Source organism: Saprolegnia parasitica, assembly GCF_000151545.1.
Source record: "Saprolegnia parasitica CBS 223.65 unplaced genomic scaffold supercont2.18, whole genome shotgun sequence".
NCBI lineage: Eukaryota > Oomycota > Saprolegniomycetes > Saprolegniales > Saprolegniaceae > Saprolegnia > Saprolegnia parasitica.
The window spans coordinates 256895-274331 of record NW_012156412.1 but is presented as its reverse complement, the minus strand read 5'-3'; the positions used below and the strand labels follow the sequence as shown (position 1 = coordinate 274331).

Here is a 17437-nt window from a genome sequence, read left to right as displayed (position 1 = left end):
ACTTTTTCCAACTGTTTGCCGATGCACGGGGTGGCGTCCGCGTCGTCGCGCATGTCTCGCCAGCCCACGTCGCGGCATGCATGGCCGAGCTATCGGCGCTGCGGCAACGTCTTGCTTCCAATCCCTCGTCGCCTCCAACCGCAACACGCTGAAAGTTCGTGCAAGCTTCTTACAAAGTACGAGGCGTCGTCTAGTCGTCGTAGTAAATCCCATCCTTCTTTTTGTACACGGTCGTGATGTTTGTTGATTGGCGCCGGTGGTGGGCGGGCGGGCTCTTGATGGCCTCGACCTCTTGGTTGTTGCTGCCGCCTGGGCGCACGCGCGACAGAATTGGGTCCTTCGTGTACATCCACGACCGCTGGGCGTGCGTGTCCTTTTGCGGGTCGGCGTGCTGCCGAACGATTTCGCCCGACGCGCCCGACGCCGCCTTCCCGTGCTCAACGCGGACGCCGCCCGCCCCACCGGCGGGAAGCGCGAGGTGCTTCGGTAGACTGTTTTTTGTGGGGTACCCCAAACGCCTCCTGGTTGATCGTCTTGAGGTGGCGGCTCGAAAGGCTCGGATCCGGCGTCGGGAGCACGGCGCCAAAACCCGCTTCCGGTCGATGGCGGAGCGGTCGCGCGGCCACCGCCTCCTCGTAGTTGTCGTTGCGAAGCAAGCGCGGGCGCGGCGTCTAGGCCAGCCCTTTGAGCACGTGCCTTATCGAGAGACTACCTTCTTGTGCTGCTCGTGTCGGCGCTGAATCGCTACCGGATTGACGAAATCGGCCTCCACCGTCGTCACATAGCGTGTCTACGCTCGTGTTTTGGTCGCAAAACTAGGACAGTTGCAGTACCTTTTCGTCGTACGGCAGGACGCCTTGGAGAGGCTCGCAGCGCTCCTCGTACCAATTATCTATGGCGATTTTATAACAAGATCGCGTAGTTGCACGCACCTTGCAGCGTGTCTTTGCTGAACGAACGGAGCGCCATGCTCGCTACTACGCAAGTCTCAAAATACAACGCGCCTCCGTGCGACGACGCTATAAATAGTCTTACCACGCAAATAGTGTACGTTGCAGGGGTCGCAGGCCGGCGTTCGCGTCATTCTTGTCGCGGCCTCTACCAACAAACAGCGCCTCGCCGAAACAAGCGCATGTACATGACCGTATTGTGCTTGTCCAAGTAGATAGAACAAGGTCGGTCGGTGGTTAATGGGGTCGAGGACAACACGAATTGCGTGCTAACACTAATGGCGTTCTGGCGCGGGCTATCTTTACGATTCGTTTCGTGAAAACCGATCTCGCGGCGGCGATGAGCCACCGCTTGTCCCAAGCGGCACGACACACGCAGGAGCTGCTCCAAGACCTCGAGCGCGACAAGGAGCTCGATGTGATCCGCGTGTACCTCACGCGCCTGAATTTGTTTCCGCGGCAGCGCGATCCCAAGGCCGCCCCCATTCGCAGCGAAGAGCTCCGGGACCTCGCCAAGCACTGGAAGCTCCATCGGCAGCGCAACTTTTGGAAAAACCACACGACCAAAGAAGACCTCGTGCGCACCTTGTACAAGCACATCAACACAAAAGTGCTGCCGAACGAGAAGACGCCGCTCCAGCCCGAACCGCCCATGAGCCCGACGCCGCCGTTGATGGCCCCCGTGGCGCCGGCGCCGACGCGACCGTACAGCGCGGGGGCCACCGAGAGTCCCGTGAAGCGCCGCATCTCGCGCTTCAACACGGTGCCCGATGCGCATAAAGGCGTTCGCGTCGACCAGGCGCTCGACCCGTACGGCGGTGATCTCTTTGGCCAGCGCGGCGACTACAACAGCGGCATGATCTACGTCTCGCGGCTCGCCAAGCCCGAGAAGCCGTCGGCTGTCGAGGCCGAGCTGCAGAATCTGCTCGACCAGAACAAACCGGCGACGTTCGCACCCGAGATGGAGACATTGGACGAGGACGCCGTGCGGCGTGAGAGGCGCTTGATGGCCGAGTGCGCGTGCAGTCTCTACCAGGTACTACTGGTTTTCGATGCGATGTACTGTAGACTCGCACTAGCTCACGCTGGAGCCGGGGCACGAGAATAGCATCGTGCTCGAGGGGTGCGTTCCTGCGATTGTCCAGTTGTGCAACTACGACGACTTGGATGTCAAGAAATTCTGCTCGGCGACGATTGTCAACGTCTCGGTGGACCCTAACCTCTGCCCGCGCATGATTGAAGAGGGCGTTTTGGGTGGCCTCATGGAGCTCGCCAAGGTGCAACAAGAAGATATTCGCCGGAACGCTGCCATCGGCATTTGTCGCATCTCATATGAGCGCCAAGGCCAGCACCGACTCATCCAAGAAGGGTCGGTTCCCGCGCTCATCTCGATGCTCAACAACACGGACTTTGAGACCAAGGAGGCGTGTGTCAAGACGCTCGTCAACATTGCGTCGTTCTCTGGTACCAACCCGACACGATTGGCTAACTCCACGCAACAATCATAGGAGGCAACGTCTCCGAGTCGGTCATTTCGACGGTCATTCGCATCGCGGCCAAGAAGGACGCGGCGTACGACCGCTTCATCGTTGAAACCATCTGCAACCTCTCGCTGCTCACGGGCTCGCGCATGAAGGTTCGCATCGATCGAAATATATGCTCTGTCAAGGCCGCATGTAGGCGCCGGACGATGGCATCCTCGATCCAATTCCGTCGATTACGCAGTCGTGCCACGACTCACGCGTCCAAACCATGATCGCGATGGCACTGAGCAACTTCTCGGGCATCGACACCAACCACCACTTGCTCGCGACGCCGTCGCTCCTGCTGGCCCTCGACACGCTGCTGTCGCGCGACGACGACACGATCATCGAGATGGCAACGACTGCGATCGCCAATCTCTCGACGACCCGCGACGCCATCGCCATGCTGGCCGAGAGTCCGTTGCCGTTGCGGCTCATTACTACAGGGTACAACCCGGGGCGCGCCATCCAAGAAAACGTGTCGCTTGCGATCGCCAACATGGCCCTCAGCGACGAAGCGCATCGGCTGCTGCTCATGCGTCATGGGCTCGTCCCGCTCCTCATGCAGCTCTTCACGGAGAGTTCGATTCAGACGCGCTACAATGCGATGGTGGCGCTGTGCACGCTCATGCAGCACGAGTCGTCGCGCGCCGAGATCATCGCGCGCGACGTGATTCACTACGTCATTGCGCTCGGGACCACGGGCGACCACAAGCTCCGCGAGCTCTGCGCGATCGGCCTCTTCAACTTTAGCTGCTACGAAGACTTTGCGCCTTACGCGCTCTTGCCCGACGTCCTCGACCCGATGATCATGCTCTTTACGTCCTCGAATCTACCGGTCGCCCCGAAGGAAGAGAAGGACCCGACGATTGCGCTGAGCTTCATCCAGGAACAGTGCCTGCACTTCTTCTACAACCTCTCGTTTAACCCGAGCAGCCGGCCCGTGCTCGTACAAGCAACGTGCGTCGCGGCGTGCGTCGCGGTCTTCCGTAAGGTCGCAAAGACGCCGGAGCTCAACACGCGCGTCGCTGCCATGCTCGCCAACCTCTCGTTCTGTACGGACGCGCATGCTCAGATGCTTCAAGACGACGTGCTGAAGCTCCTTCGACGCCTCTCGGCCTCGTCGGCAGCGACCAAGGACTTGCAGCTCGCGAGTGCCGCAGCGCTTTGCAATCTCGCGGTTCCGGGCCTCGTTCACTCGGGCCAAGCGATTTTGAACCTGCTCATCGACCTCTCGCACACACCGCATGCCGACATTGCACTTGTGTGCTCGCTGGCCTACTCCAAGTTGGCGGCCGACGCGTCATTGCGCGAGGCGCTCACCAAGTGCGTTGAGCTGCCGCCGACATTGGTGGTCATGATGCGCTCGGGCATCGAGGAGATCCAGATCCACTGCGCCGCGGCGCTCTGCGGCATGGCCTGCGAGCGCGGCGCCAAAACCAACAAGCACATGTGGAAGGAAGGCACGGTCTCGGACTTTATCGTCAACTCGCTCTTGCGCATCAATAGCGACTCGACCAAGGTCGTGTGCGCCAAAGTGCTCTTCAACGTCCTCACGCACGACGACTGCCGCCTCGCGATGATCAAAGACGGCGTCTTGTATGCGCTCATCAAGCTCGCGCGCCTCGAGAGCCTCGAGATTCGCATTTTGTGCGTCACGGCGCTCTACAACCTCTCTTGCGACGCGACTATGGTGCCGTCGCTCATGGAAGCCAACGTTCCCCACGTCGTCTCCAAGCTCTGTGACTCGGACTTCAAGCACGAAGAGAGCCGGCGAAGCTCTCGGCGTGCCTCACCAATATGGCGCTCGCGCCCGGCATGGAGGTTAAACTCATGGAAGGTGGCGTCCTCAACGCGATCCTAGCGCTCTGCGAGCATAGCGACAGCGACTGCATGCGCTACGGCGCGTCCGTACTCTGCTCTGTCTCGATGTCGCCTGCGAATTGCGACGGCCTCGCCTCGAGCGCGGCCTTAGACGTCCTCAAGCGCATGGTGCGCTCGAAAGACCCACCGATGGTGCTCTTCGCCACCAACGCGCTCTGCAACGTCGCCTGTGTGAGCCATCTCCACGACAAAATCGAGGAAGCCGAGCTCATTGGCGCGATGCTCCACGTCGTGGGCGATGCCAACGAAGACGAAGGGATCATTCTCACGTGCGCCAAGTTTCTCTGCAACCTGACGCAACAGCCCAAGCACCGACATGCGCTCATGAAGCACCACTTCATCCGCACGTTCCTTCGCGTCTTTGGGAACCGCCCGCTCTACACGAGCGTCGCGGACGTCGTCGCACGTATTGTGTGCACGCTCTCGGAAGCGCCGTCGCTGTTGGATGCGATGGTGGGGGAAGGCGCGGTGCAGCTCCTGCGCATGGCGACGATCGACGCGAGCCCGTCGACGATCGAATACTGCGTCGTGTCGCTCCTTCGGCTCTCCCGTGGCGGCCATAGCGGCACGCGCATTCTCGACGACGGCCTCTTTGACGTTTTGTGCGCCGCGATCCCCATCGGCGCGAAAACGCCGGCCGCCGAGACGACGGAGCGCTGCTCAATGATTCTGCGCACGCTCTCGACGTACGCCATGTGCATTCCGCAAATGCTCCAAGACAAGCGATTGCACCTGCTTATCCACGCGCTCGCGTCGCCCGGCGACAAGGAGACCACTCAAAACTGCGTCATGCTCCTCCACAACTTGACGGCGGCCCGCGACCACTCGTTTCAGAAGACCGTGCGCGTCTCGGGCGTGATCCCGCTCTTGATCCGCCTCGCACGGCTCAGCGCCCACGAAGAGGTGCGGATTTGTGCCGTCGCGCTCGCGCACATCAACTGCGAGCTCTCGGAAGCCGACCGGAACGAGATCGAGGCGTACGAGCCCGGACTTGTCACCACCATGATCTCAATGCTCGATATGGACCCGCCGGCGATGCAGCGCGCCGAGAAGGTCGCGACGACGATGCCGCCGCTGCTGCAGTGGGCACCCAAGGAGACCGAGTGGGTCTTTCTATCGGGCGAGAACAACAAGGTGAGTCTCTTGCCGCAGACGATTCCGGTGGCGTGGACGCTGCGGGACGACCCTGTCGACGCTGCGACGCTCGTGCCGCACGAGCCGAGTCGCTATCTGAGTTGCCTGCCGCCGCAGCACTGCGAATTTACATCCGTGCTCAAGGATGCCTTGTTCGGGTCGTTCCAGATTTTGCAGGTGAGCCGTCAGAAGAGCCGCCTCAAAGCACCGACGCGCCTCGCCCACATGACGCTGGGCTCGGTCTTGCGCGCGGTCGACGGTGCTGCGCTAACGCCGGCGACCGAGATCAAACCAAAGATGCCGGTACCGCCCCGCCCGCCGACACGACGCGTGCAGAGAAAGAGGAGAGTCCCCGCAAGCCTACGATTGCCACGACCAAGAAGCCGAGCCATCGCAGCACCAAGGCGACCAAGTCAAGCTCCCGCAACCTTGGTAGCATGGGTCTTAGCAGCAAAAACGCCGTGGCGGAGTGCCTTCCGCCTATTCTATGACTCTTCTAGTACAGCATACTATGTCTTTTGTGTAAAAGTTGTTTGTGGAGGTGGTTTGACCCACCAAGGGAGCTTGTCTCGTTGCCTTGGCTACGCTCTCATTGTGAGGTCTCCTCTTCTCGACTTGTGCAATGTTCAGCAGCGCTCTTGGCGGGTTGCTCGTATCGTCGCCCTGCCGTGATGATGTCGCAGACAAAAACAAGCTAATTTAGGCGGTCGAAACGGGTCACTTTTCTTTGCGATGAGCCACCGCTTGTCCCAAGCAGCGCGGCACACGCAAGAGCTGCTCCAAGACCTCGAGCGCGACAAGGAGCTCGATGTCCTCCGCGTGTACCTCACGCGCTACAACCTCTTTCCCCGGAAGCGCGATCCCAAGACGGCGCCCATTCGCGCCGAAGAACTCCGGGACCTCGTGAAACACTGGAAACTTCATCGGCAGCGCAACTTTTGGAAATCCCACGCGACCAAAGAAGAGCTTGTGCGCACCTTGTACAAGCACATCAACACCAAAGTGCGACCGTCCGAGGCACCGACGTCGGCCGTGTCGCCGTCCAGTTCGTCGTCGAGTGTCCTTCCCGCGCGCCCGCCGACACCCAACCCCAGTGAAATCAAGAAAGCGCCTTTTGATCGGCGCATTACGCACCGAGGAATATCGATGAGCATGGCGGCCTTCACGTCAAAGCTCTCGCCGCGCAACGGCAACTACACCATCGACGGGTACCATGGGGACCTCTTCAGTCAGCGCGGCGACTACGACGACGGCATGATCTACCTCTCGCGCATGACCACGTCCAGCGAGACACGTAAATGAGTTCTACTTCATGCATGTCATTCACCAGCGTGGTTGTTCTAGGTGAGACGGCGCCAGACACGTCGACGACTGCGACAACGACCCCTAGCATCAATACAGCCAGTGCTACGAACTCCGTGCAGCCGTGCGGTACACCCTCCACACCACGTAACCCTGCGGAGACACCAACGGACACCCGCATTGAAGTTGCCGATGAAGATGCGACGACACGCGAGGTGCGCATGAAGCAAGAATGCGCGTGCAGCTTGTACCAGGTATACTCCTCCTGGCCACGGATACGCGATCGGAGATGCTGACGGTGCCTAGCTGGCACTGCAAGAAGGGCACGAGGCAGGCATGGTGCTTGAAGGCTGCGTCCCCGCGCTCGTCCGCCTCTCTCTCTTCGACGACAACGACGTGAAAAAGTACTGTGCAGCGGCCCTCGTCAACCTCACGTGTGACGGCGCGCTCCTTCCGCGCATGCTCGAAGAAGGTCTTCTCGGCGGCCTCATGGAGCTCTCCAAGCTTCAGCACGAAGACGTTCGGCGCAACGCGGCCATTGGGCTCTGCCGCGGGTCGTACGAGCGCATGGGGCAGCTCCGGCTGCTCCAAGAAGGCTCGGTGCCCGCGATGATTTCCATGTTGAACAGCACCGACTTTGACACGAAAGAAGCGTGTCTCAAGGCGCTCATCAACATTGCGTCGTACGCCGGCGCGACCGTCTCGGACACGGTGACCCACACGATCGTCAAAATGACCGCCCGCAAAGATACGCCGAGTTTGCACTTTGTCGCGCAGGCCATGGCCAATCTCTCGGTACTCACTGGTCCCCGCGTCAAGGTACGATTCCTCTTATGAAGAGCAGCGCAAAGCGTCGGATAGGCGGTCGAAGACGGCCTCCTCGAGCCGCTGACCGAGGTGTGCCACGCCGGCGCCTCAATCGACGTCAAGCGACTCGTCGCCATGGCCCTGTGCAACTTTTCAGGTGTCGAGACCAACTATGGGTACTTGAGTCAGCTCCCGATTCTGCGCGTGCTCGACATACTTCTCGAGACGCCCGACGAGCGCATTCGCGAGCTCTCGTCGACGACGGTCGCCAACCTCACGTGCCGCCTCGACGCGCAGCGCCAGCGCATTAGCAGCGTCCTCGCGATGCGGCTCATTCAGATTGGCTACATGCAAAACGACGTTATCCAGAGCAACGTTTCGCTGGCGCTGGCCAACGTGGTGGAGAGCGACCGACTCTTGCTCACGCAACACGGGGTTGTCCCGCTCGTGCTTCGCTTTCTACGGGACGGCACGCCGCTGACGCAGAGCCACGCGGTTGCCTTGCTCTGCGGCCTCATGGAGCACGAAACGTCGCGCGCGGAGCTCCTCCAGTGCGACGCGATCGACGTTGTCTTGCACCTCACGACCACGTCCGCGCCGAGTATCCGCGAGTTTTGCGCGCTCTCTTTCTTTAACTTCAGTGCGCACGCCGACTTGGCGCCATTCCTGCTCGCCCCGGGCACGCTCGCGACACTCCTCGGTCTCTTGAAGGAGCCACTCCAGGCCAAAGACGAGGGCAAGGAGCCGACGATTCTGCTGAGCCGGGTTCAGGAATTATGCCTCAACTGCCTCTACAACCTCTCGTTCCACGCACCGAGCCGCCCGGGCTTGGTCGCAGAAGGTGCCATTGGCCTCCTCTGCCAAGTCTTTCGCAAACCGTCCAAGACGCTGGAGCCGAACAAGCGCTGCGTCGCTCTGCTCTGCAACGTCTCGTTTGACGACGGCAGTCGCGAGCAAATGCTACGCGACGACGTTCTCAAGCTGCTCAAGCGGCTCACGACCAACACGACGTGCAAGGAGCTGCTGCTGTGCGCATCGTCGGCGCTTTGCAACCTCGCGTGCCCCGCGATGGCGTCACCCACCACACCGATCCTCCAGATGCTCATGGACCTCTCGCAGTCGCCACACGCCGAGATCTCGCTCAACTGTGCGATTGCGTTTGCCAAGCTCGCGGCGACCAGCATGTACACGGACGTTCTCTCGCGCTGCCTCGAGCTGCCGCCGACCTTGGTGGTGATGATGCGCTCGGGCATCGAGGAGGTGCAGATCCACTGCGCCACCGCGCTGTGCGGACTCGCGGCCGAGCGCGGCCAGCGGGGGGTATCATGTCTCCGGCACCTCTGGAAGGAAGGCACGATCTCCGACTTTATCGTCAACTCGCTCTTGCGCATCAATAGCGACTCGACCAAAGAGATCTGTGCTAAAGTGCTCTTCAACGTCCTCACGCACGACGACTGCCGCCTCGCGATGATCAAAGGTGGCGTCTTGTATGCGCTCGTCAAGCTCGCGCGCCTCGAGAGCCTCGAGATCCGCATTTTGTGCGTCACCGCGCTCTACAACCTCTCGTGTGACGCGAGTCTTCTCACCGTGCTCCTGGACATCAACATTGGTCAAGTTGTCGCCAAGATGTGCGAGAGCGATGTCAACAACGAAGAGACGCGGCAGAAACTGGCGGCGTGCCTCGCCAACGTCACCCTCGACGGCGGCCACGAAGCCGCCTTGGTCCAAGGCGATATCCTCAATGCCGTCTTGCTGCTCTGCGAGCACGGCAGCACGCTCTGCCGGCGGTTTGGTGCGAGCGTCCTCGGTGCGCTCTCCATGTGCCTCGACGTGTGCGACGCCATGGCGACGCTGCCACTCATCGAGCTCCTCTTGCAAATGATGTGCGCGGAAGACGGTCCGCAGACGCTCTTTTCCCTCAGCGCTCTCTGCAACCTCTCGTGCGCCGCGAGCGCCCACGAAAAGCTCCAGGAGGCCGAGACGATTGCCTCGGTCGTCGGGATTCTGCAGACGTCCGAAGAGTCGCTCGTGCTTCTCACTGGCGCCAAGGTGCTGCACAACATGAGCTACCACGCCAAGTTCCACGCCGCGATGCTCACAGCCGAGGTCGTGCCAACGCTGTTGCATGTTTAAGCTACGAAGATGGCGCCGCGATCGCTGACGTGGCTGCGGAGATCGTCACGACCTTGTCCGAAGACGCCGGCGCGGCCAACCAACTCGTGCACGAAGGTGCTGTGCGTATTCTTCGGTGCGCGGCGATCCGCGGGAACAATCCGCGCACGATCGAGCTGTGCGTCATTGCGCTCTGCCGTCTCTCACGCGGCGGCCATAGCGGGCCGCAGCTCGTGGCCGACGGCCTCTTTGATGTGATTGCATCGGCGGTGCCGCCAAGAAGCAGCGAGTGGGGGAGCGAGTCGCGCTCGTCCTGCGAACGCTCTCGACGTACCTCGCGTGCATCCCCGCGCTCTTGCACGACGCGCGGATCGTGCCGATCCTGCAGACGCTGACGCAGAAGCGCGAGCGAGACACGTGCCGCCACGTGGTGATGCTCCTTCACAACATTACCGCGTCCCGAAATCGCGCGCTCCAAGCGCAAGCCAAAGCCGCGGGCGTGATCCCGCTGCTCATTATGCTCTCGCAGGTCGGCGCGTCCGACATTCGCCAAGTCTCAAGCGTCGCGCTCGCGCACCTCAACGCCGAGCTCTCGGACCGCGACGACCACTACGACACCGGGCTTGTCTCGACCTTGATCTCGATGCTCGACATGGACCCGTCGACCATGCACACGGTCGAGAAGCTCGCGGCGGCGATGCCACCACCCCTCAAGCTCCAGAGGCAAGCACCATGGAGCTTCCATACAGGCTTTCGACCGACGCGGGTGCTCCTGCAGCTCCCGGTCGTCTGGACTCTTCAAGTCGCGCCCGTCGACGACGCGCGTCTCGTGCCACCCGAGCCCAGCGCGCTCGGCCTCGGTCCTCTCGGGCACCAAGCCGCGGAGATCCTAAGAAGCATCCAAGACACTGTGCACGGCCAGTATACCATCATGCGCGTTGCAAGCGACAAGTGCCGGCTCAAACCAGCGCCGCGCACGACGCCGCTCGCACCAGCCGTCGTCCTGCAAAAGCTCGCCGAGCCTGTCGTGCAGAAGCTCGCCGAGCCCGTCGAGGTCGAGAAGGAGCCAGCAGTGATACGCCCCGTGGCGCCGCCGCCCAAGCCGACCAAGCCGACCAAGCCGACGCCGCTGGTGAACCACACATCATTCAACAGCGCGCAGCGCTCGAGAGCGATCCCGCACATGCTTCCCAAACGCGGCTCGGCAGGCCATCTGAACCTGCCAAAACTCTAGTTCGTCGTCGACGAACATAATAGTAATAATCTAGTTGATAGAGTCGTGTTTGACTATTATGTATTCACGCAGCGTCGGTGTCTCGCTGCAACGCGGCGTGCGCCAGCGACGGCGGCAGCGTAAACGCTGGCGATGTGCCCCGAGCGTAGACGCGGGTGAGCGCCGGGAGCACCGCGTCGGACGGCAAGGTGGCCAAGGCCGGGTTGTCCTCGACATGCAGCTCCTGCAACGACGCGAGGTTGCTCAAGAGACCGTCCGGCAGCGACGAGAGCTTGTTGCCGCTCACGTTGAGCGATGTGAGGTGGCGTAGCGAAAAGATTGCTGGCGGAAGCGACATCAAGTTGTTGCGGCTCACGTCCAAGTGCTCCAGCTGCGGCAGGCGCTCGAGCACGACGCTGAGCTTGCAGACGCAGGCCTCCCCGACGCGCTCGCACATGAGGTTCATGCACAGAAGGTCCTCCGACTTGCGGAGCACGAGCTGCCGCACCGCACTCGTGTGCGTCGCTGCGTCGCGGAGGCTCTTGGCGATCATTCGGATTGCGTCTTCTGTTTGAGATAGAGCGCCCGGAGCTTGGCTGTGATTGGCGCAGACGCCCCGTAGGGCTGGGGGTATGCCGATGGCAGGCGGCGGCTCCACCGCAGCGGCGCAACGGGCGGCGCCGCCGGGCGGACCAAGGCCTCGGGCGACGCAGGGTGCGGGGTCGGTGGCGGAGACAGTGCCATGGACTCCATCTCGGTCGTCGACACGACGAGAGACGGCCCATGTTGAGATTGGCGCACGCTCGCCGACCGTGCAATCTCGGCATGGCTAGCTGTCTGCAGCGCTTGCAACTCGTCGAGCAAATGTCGATCCGAGGCAGTGATGTCATTTGCCGGGCGAGCGGGTTTGACTTTGGCCGTGGATGCTGCCTACGATACCGTCGGAGGTGGTGGACCGAGGACGCGTTGGAACGTACTACGACGCTCTTGACGGACAAGCGTTGAATCGTCTGCGCTTGGATTGCGTTGGCAGCTGCTTGCCGCTGACAGAGCGCGTCGAGCTCTTTTGCCCGCTGCCATGATATGCTGAGTAAGTCACGCGCAGAGCTGTTTTGTTTTGCGGCGTACCCGGCGCAGCTCCGTGTTGCTGTCCCGCACGCGCTCATATCGCACCTTGAGCGCGTCGAGCTCTGCGCGAAGCTACCGACGCGTGAATGGCTCGTCGATTTGTCGTCTCGATATACACCACCTCGCTGGGCCTGCGCGAAGCGCGCGAGCCGCACTCGGCTCGGCTGGCTGTGCTTTGAGGCGTTGAATTTCCGTGTCCTAGTATGCCAGTGGAACGCTTCCCTTTGGCGATCAAGCATATACCTTGGCCTTGAGTTCTCGTTTGAGAGCCTTGATGCGGCGTCGCTGCTCCAACACAAGCGCCTCAAGGTCGTCGCTCGTCGCTGATCGACGCTGCTGCGTGGATCTACACAGCAATCATGCATCAACCAAGGCCATGGACACGAGGGCGAGCCCACGTGTGCAGCTTGGCGAACGACGGGGTCGCTGCATCTTCTTCGTAAAGCGACTGAAGAAAGCTGTCGGCCGAGCGCTGCTGCGGCGCCACGTAGGCCGTGCGCGCAGCGTCGCTCCAGTCCGAGTTGAGGAGCGAGATGAGGTCCAGGTCGACCTCGGGCGCTGCTGGCAGCGACGCCATGCTACTCAAGTGCGCTCGCATTGGTCAACGCACGCGTCTTTTTAGCCAATGCAGCTCAACATCGAACAGGATTGGCTTTTCCGCTTGTATTTTAGCCAATCAAGCGGTGCGGTTTGGATCTTGAAATCTTGGAAAGGCACCGACGAGCGAGAGGATCATGATGGCCATGTACGAGATGGCGAAGTCAGAATCTATAGATCACATTTATCTGGCATCTGGTGGTCGTTTTGCAGATAGCGCACCAGATTGTCTGGCGCGGCGCAAATCGCGATAAAGTGCTGAAGAAACAAAGTGTACATAAACTCAGCGTGGGCTGCGAGCCCACACTCGTGTGTGGCTCAAAAGTGGATTCGCGTCGACGAGGTTGAAGTGCTTGCAGCGTACGACACCTCGCGCTTGTCGCTCTGCCGTGCTTTGGCGTGGCCCACGTGGCGCTTGCCCCAGCGACCGCTGTCGGTCCACGGCTGACCTTTTTCTTTCCGGATGATCCAGTCGTCGGCGAGCTGCTGCCCATGGGCCGTCGCGCCATCGTCGTCTTCGAAGACGAACGGTTGGAGCTGCTTGTCGAGCGTGCGTAAAATGCATGGAACAATCGCGGATCGCGTCGCCACCACGATGTCGCGCAGTAGCTGCGCCGACGCCAGCGTCAGCGAGCGAATGACGAGCGGTACGTCATCCAAGAGCGTTTGGCTCGGGTGACCTGCGTGGGCGTGGAATGGACACAAGCCAGACATACAGGCGTTGCTGGAGACGGCCGTCTCGCGACGCGTCGAACCAGACGGGGCAGCGGCGTCGTGCTGTGTGGCGAGCATTGCTGTCAACAGAGAGCAATGGTGTAATGAGGCTTCTCTGTCGAGAGCTTCTTGCTCGCGACGCTCATAGCACCTCTTGCAAGACATCATCCTCGGGCTTGCTGTGCGGCGGCTCAACCAATCGAATCGCAGCAGAAAATAGATCGACCAATGGCATTGCCGTATTGACGGCCTACCAATAACGGGCGCTGATCATGGCAAGCATCGCTGGGACGCCCGCGAGCTTGGCCGCGACCTTTGGCCTCGTCGCGCGGTTCCTCAAGGACGACGACCATAGCGCTTGTCGCATTGCCTCCAAAGCGATCGATGGTCTCTATAGAGACTGCGGTCGCCAGTTGCCTGCCTGCAGCGCACGCGTCCGGCGACAGATCTTGGATGCCATCACGACGGTACGCCTGCGCCTCGTGCCTCTTGGAGAGGCCAACGACCTGCAGTAGCACGCCCACACGTTGCCAAAGAAGGTGCGATGGCCGTCAAAAGTCATAGCAGCGTTGGCCAACGACCTCTTCCTCGTCGTCACCGGCGTCCGCACCGGGTGTCTTGTCGACTGCGCAGCGATCCCACCCCGCGCGCCTTGGCGCTGCTCGCTGCGCTGCGCGAGGTATTCCCTTGCTTTCAAATAGCGGAGGCTCACGGAGGCTAGGACCTCGCGGGTTGCGACCTCATACGGGCTGTCTACCTCGACGATGACCTCTTCTTCGTTCATGCACCTATCCTCTGCCGCACGCTCGTCAAGGACTTGGCGTCGTGTTGGGCAAGCCGATTGTGCATCGACGTCACGCCCTCCTCCTCGAGCACTGCACCGACGGTACGTCGTTTTTCACCGAGGTCGGCAAGATGTCTTACCCTCTCTAGATCCTAAGCCCACCACCGTTGACACTGGCGGCGTTCGCGTCCACGCTCGTCACAGCGCTCACGTGGTCGACTTCACCTCATCGCGTCTTTGCGCTGACGCCGCTCTTGCAGCGTTGTCTTTCGCCTAGTCCGATCGCGATCGCGGGGCTTCTGTTAGACTATCCGGTGCTCTACTGGCACGCAAACCCGCGCGCCGTGCGTGGCAACACGCTAGGCCTGGTGCCACTCGTGCTCTACCGCGTGACCCTCGACGTCGAGGGTGCGACGCTCTCGGTGGCGCAGTTCAGCGCGCCGCAAGCGCTCCATAGGGCGCGAGTGCTTCGCGCACGCTGCCGCCGTCGCACGCCGTCGGGACAGCTCCTCTGCGTCGTCTCGAGTCCTTGCGTGCTCGCAAGTGTGTCCCTCTAGCTACACCTGTAGCTAAACCTTACAAACTTGTGTACATGGTTGTCGATGTCGTGATGACTAGTCCGATTACACGTCGACACGTTCAAAGACGATGATCATCTCGCAGTGCTCCGTGTGCGGGAACATGTCGACGGGCGCCGCAAAGACGGGCTTGAACGGCGTGCCGCGGAGGTTGCTCGTGCACGGACCGCACAGCGTCGTGGCATCCATCCTACACGAAATGGGTCAAGATGTCATGATGACATGTCCGAATCCGCACGTACGTTGATGAGCGAGACGGTCGGGTTGCAGCTCACATAGACAATGCGCTTGACGGGGCGCGTGTCACGGAGCGAGCGAAGCACCTTGGTGTGCAGGCCGGCGCGCGGCGGGTCCACAATCGCCACGGCCTCCTTGAGGAACTCGGCGCCTTCGCCTTCGGGCTTCTTCTTGAGCAGCTCCTTCATGACGTCTTCGGCCTTGGAGTTGATGAACGAGATGTTGCGAATGTTGTTGAGCTCTGCGTTCACGGCAGCGTCGTCGGTCGCGGCCTTGCAGAGCTCGACGCCAATCACCTTGCGCGCGTCTTGCGCGACGCAGATGCCGATCGTGCCCGTGCCGCAGCACACGTCGTAGACCTGCGTCGCATCACTCGCGGCGGCGAAGCGCTTGACGAGCGAGTAGAGCACTTCCGCGCCCGGCGTGTTGACCTGGAAGAACGCTTGCGCCGAGATGCGGAACTTGAGGCCGAGGAGCTCCTCTTCGATGGTCGTCGCGCCAAAGACGTGCTCGATCGGGTGGTCCTCGGTCGGCGCCGAGACGCCCGTGTACTCTTGCACAAACATGGACGAGATCGTCGGGTGTGCTGCCGACAGCGTCTCGACCAACGTCTTCTTCTCGGCGACCCACGCCTCCGCTTCGACGCTGCTCGGGTTGGCTTGGATCATGAGCATGATCTGGTTCGTGCGCTGCGAGAGGCGGATCGTCAGGAGGCGCCACACGCCTTCGTGCGTCATGACGTCATAGACGGGCATCGACGACGCCTCCAAGTGCGCCTACGTTGTATAATTATCAACTTGATACTTTCCACAAACCAACGAAAAGTACCTGGAACGTGCGGCAAATGTCCTTCATGACCTGCGGCACGTTGATGCAGTCGTCGGCCGCGCCGACCGCAACGACGCCTTCCTTGAACATGCCGACACGGAAGCCGACCACGGGCTTGTGCTCGACATCGTAGCCAAAGGTAAACTCGCACTTGTTGCGGTAGCCCTCGAGGATCGGCGACGGCGCGATCGGCTCCATTGGGCAGCACAAACCTATTAATCTATCAATGTCTCGTCCAACCAAATAGAATCAACAATATGTTACCCTTGTGCGAGGCAAAGCCATGGATCGACGTCGCCGCGTCAATGTTGGTGCGGCTCACGAGCGTGCCGTCCGTCTCGACGTGGACAATCTCGACGCGCGAGGCATCCTCGGTCGACTGCACAAAGATGAGCTTGGCGTCATGGGACGTGAGGCCGTGCACGCGCGGGTAGGGCATCTCGGGCGCCGGCGCAAACTCGAGCACGGACGTGGCTTCCGGGCCGAGCGGTGCCTTGACCCAGCCCGCGGCCGCCGCCACGTAGAGAAACCCCTGGTGCACGGTCATGGCCGACACGTGGCCGAGGCCTGTTGCGAGCGTCACCCACTCGATCACATCGCGCCGACCCTTGACGACCCGGCGCACAATCTAAATGATAATTCATGAGTCGCATGCGGGTCGGGCATGCATAAGTGTACGTCGCCGTTGGCGGTGGCGCAGAGGAGGTGGCCGCGGAGCGAGGCGAGCGAGGTCACCGCGGCCGTCGGGCCGTTGGAGAGGTACCGCCACGACGTCGTGTGCTTCTGGTACGTGTGCAGCGACCCGTCGCGATGGACACCGACGAGCTCGGACGCAAAGGTGACGAGGCCGATAATGCCGTCGGCCTTGGCGCGCGCAACCCACGGATTCTCGACCGACGAGAGGACTTGCTCGTAGAGCGTCTCGTTGGCGACGAGGTAGAGCGAGCCGGTCGCATCGAGCCACTCGGGCACGGGCACTTCGAGCGCCGGCCCGCCGACGACGTCGTGGATCGTCTCGACCTTTTGCTGCTTGCGCATGCGCTTGCGTTCTTCGAGGACGCGCTTCTGCTTGTCCGCAAACTCCTTGCGCGTCTGGCGCACGATCTTGACAAGCACCTTCTTCATCGCGTCTTCCTTGCGCTCGAGCTGCTCGGCGTAGTCGACGTTGTGCCACGGCGTCACGGCCTCGATGACCGTCTTGAGCGCACCCGGCTCGCCCGACGACGCGTCATCGGACTTGGCCATCGGCTTCAAGCTGCGCTTGGGCAGCGCGGCCTTGACCTCGAGCTTCTCACCGTTCTTCCATTCGATCTCGGCGAGCACGCTCAGCGCCGCGTCGCGCTGCGCCTTGTCTTCGTAGATGATGAAGCCATACGAGAGCTTGTTGAGCTTCTGGACAGCCTTGAAGGTATGGCCGCTGGCTTCGAGGACCTTGACAAGCTCGTCCTTCTCAGACCACTGGCCAAAGTTGAGCACGATGATCTTGCACTCGTCGTTCTTGGTGAGGTGGCCCGGCGCGACGTCGCCTGCGTCGTCCTGCGCCTTGCGCTTCTTGCCGTAGTGCTTGTTACGCTGCCCGCCCATGCTGCTCGTAGTCCGATCTCGCAGCGAATGGTCCGGTTGCGCCACGGCCACCGTAATTCCCG

The 17437-nt window shown here is 61.4% G+C and overlaps 6 protein-coding genes across 6 annotated transcripts; 3 read left to right on the top strand and 3 right to left on the bottom strand.

The window, feature by feature from the left end:
• Positions 1-190: 190 nt before the first annotated feature.
• On the bottom strand, positions 191-969 carry SPRG_05939 (hypothetical protein; the record flags this gene model as incomplete). The annotated part of the gene is made up of 5 exons (XM_012344514.1): positions 191-481; positions 510-671; positions 713-790; positions 834-892; positions 933-969. 5 exons carry the CDS (start codon positions 967-969, stop codon positions 191-193), a joined length of 627 nt encoding a protein of 208 aa, XP_012199904.1.
• A 321-nt stretch (positions 970-1290) lies between these two features.
• Positions 1291-5982, top strand: SPRG_05938 (hypothetical protein; the record flags this gene model as incomplete). The annotated part of the gene is made up of 6 exons (XM_012344513.1): positions 1291-1986; positions 2030-2414; positions 2459-2586; positions 2631-4190; positions 4244-5794; positions 5830-5982. 6 exons carry the CDS (start codon positions 1291-1293, stop codon positions 5980-5982), a joined length of 4473 nt encoding a protein of 1490 aa, XP_012199903.1.
• A 241-nt stretch (positions 5983-6223) lies between these two features.
• On the top strand, positions 6224-10946 carry SPRG_05937 (hypothetical protein; the record flags this gene model as incomplete). The annotated part of the gene is made up of 6 exons (XM_012344512.1): positions 6224-6785; positions 6836-7047; positions 7100-7612; positions 7655-9727; positions 9775-9981; positions 10011-10946. The coding sequence occupies 6 exons, from the start codon at positions 6224-6226 to the stop codon at positions 10944-10946; spliced, it is 4503 nt and encodes a 1500-aa protein (XP_012199902.1).
• Positions 10947-10986: 40 nt separating this feature from the next.
• On the bottom strand, positions 10987-13442 carry SPRG_05936 (hypothetical protein; the record flags this gene model as incomplete). The annotated part of the gene is made up of 8 exons (XM_012344511.1): positions 10987-11521; positions 11584-11678; positions 11727-11855; positions 11906-11998; positions 12054-12125; positions 12297-12399; positions 12452-12631; positions 13015-13442. The coding sequence occupies 8 exons, from the start codon at positions 13440-13442 to the stop codon at positions 11011-11013; spliced, it is 1611 nt and encodes a 536-aa protein (XP_012199901.1). The 3' UTR covers positions 10987-11010.
• Positions 13443-13636: 194 nt separating this feature from the next.
• On the top strand, positions 13637-14705 carry SPRG_05935 (hypothetical protein; the record flags this gene model as incomplete). Its single annotated transcript, XM_012344510.1, has 4 exons — positions 13637-13831; positions 13880-13984; positions 14086-14250; positions 14298-14705. 4 exons carry the CDS (start codon positions 13637-13639, stop codon positions 14703-14705), a joined length of 873 nt encoding a protein of 290 aa, XP_012199900.1.
• Positions 14706-14771: 66 nt separating this feature from the next.
• SPRG_05934 (hypothetical protein) lies at positions 14772-17375 on the bottom strand (the record flags this gene model as incomplete). The annotated part of the gene is made up of 5 exons (XM_012344509.1): positions 14772-14916; positions 14949-15739; positions 15792-16003; positions 16056-16419; positions 16470-17375. The coding sequence occupies 5 exons, from the start codon at positions 17373-17375 to the stop codon at positions 14772-14774; spliced, it is 2418 nt and encodes an 805-aa protein (XP_012199899.1).
• Between the last annotated feature and the right edge of the window lie 62 nt (positions 17376-17437).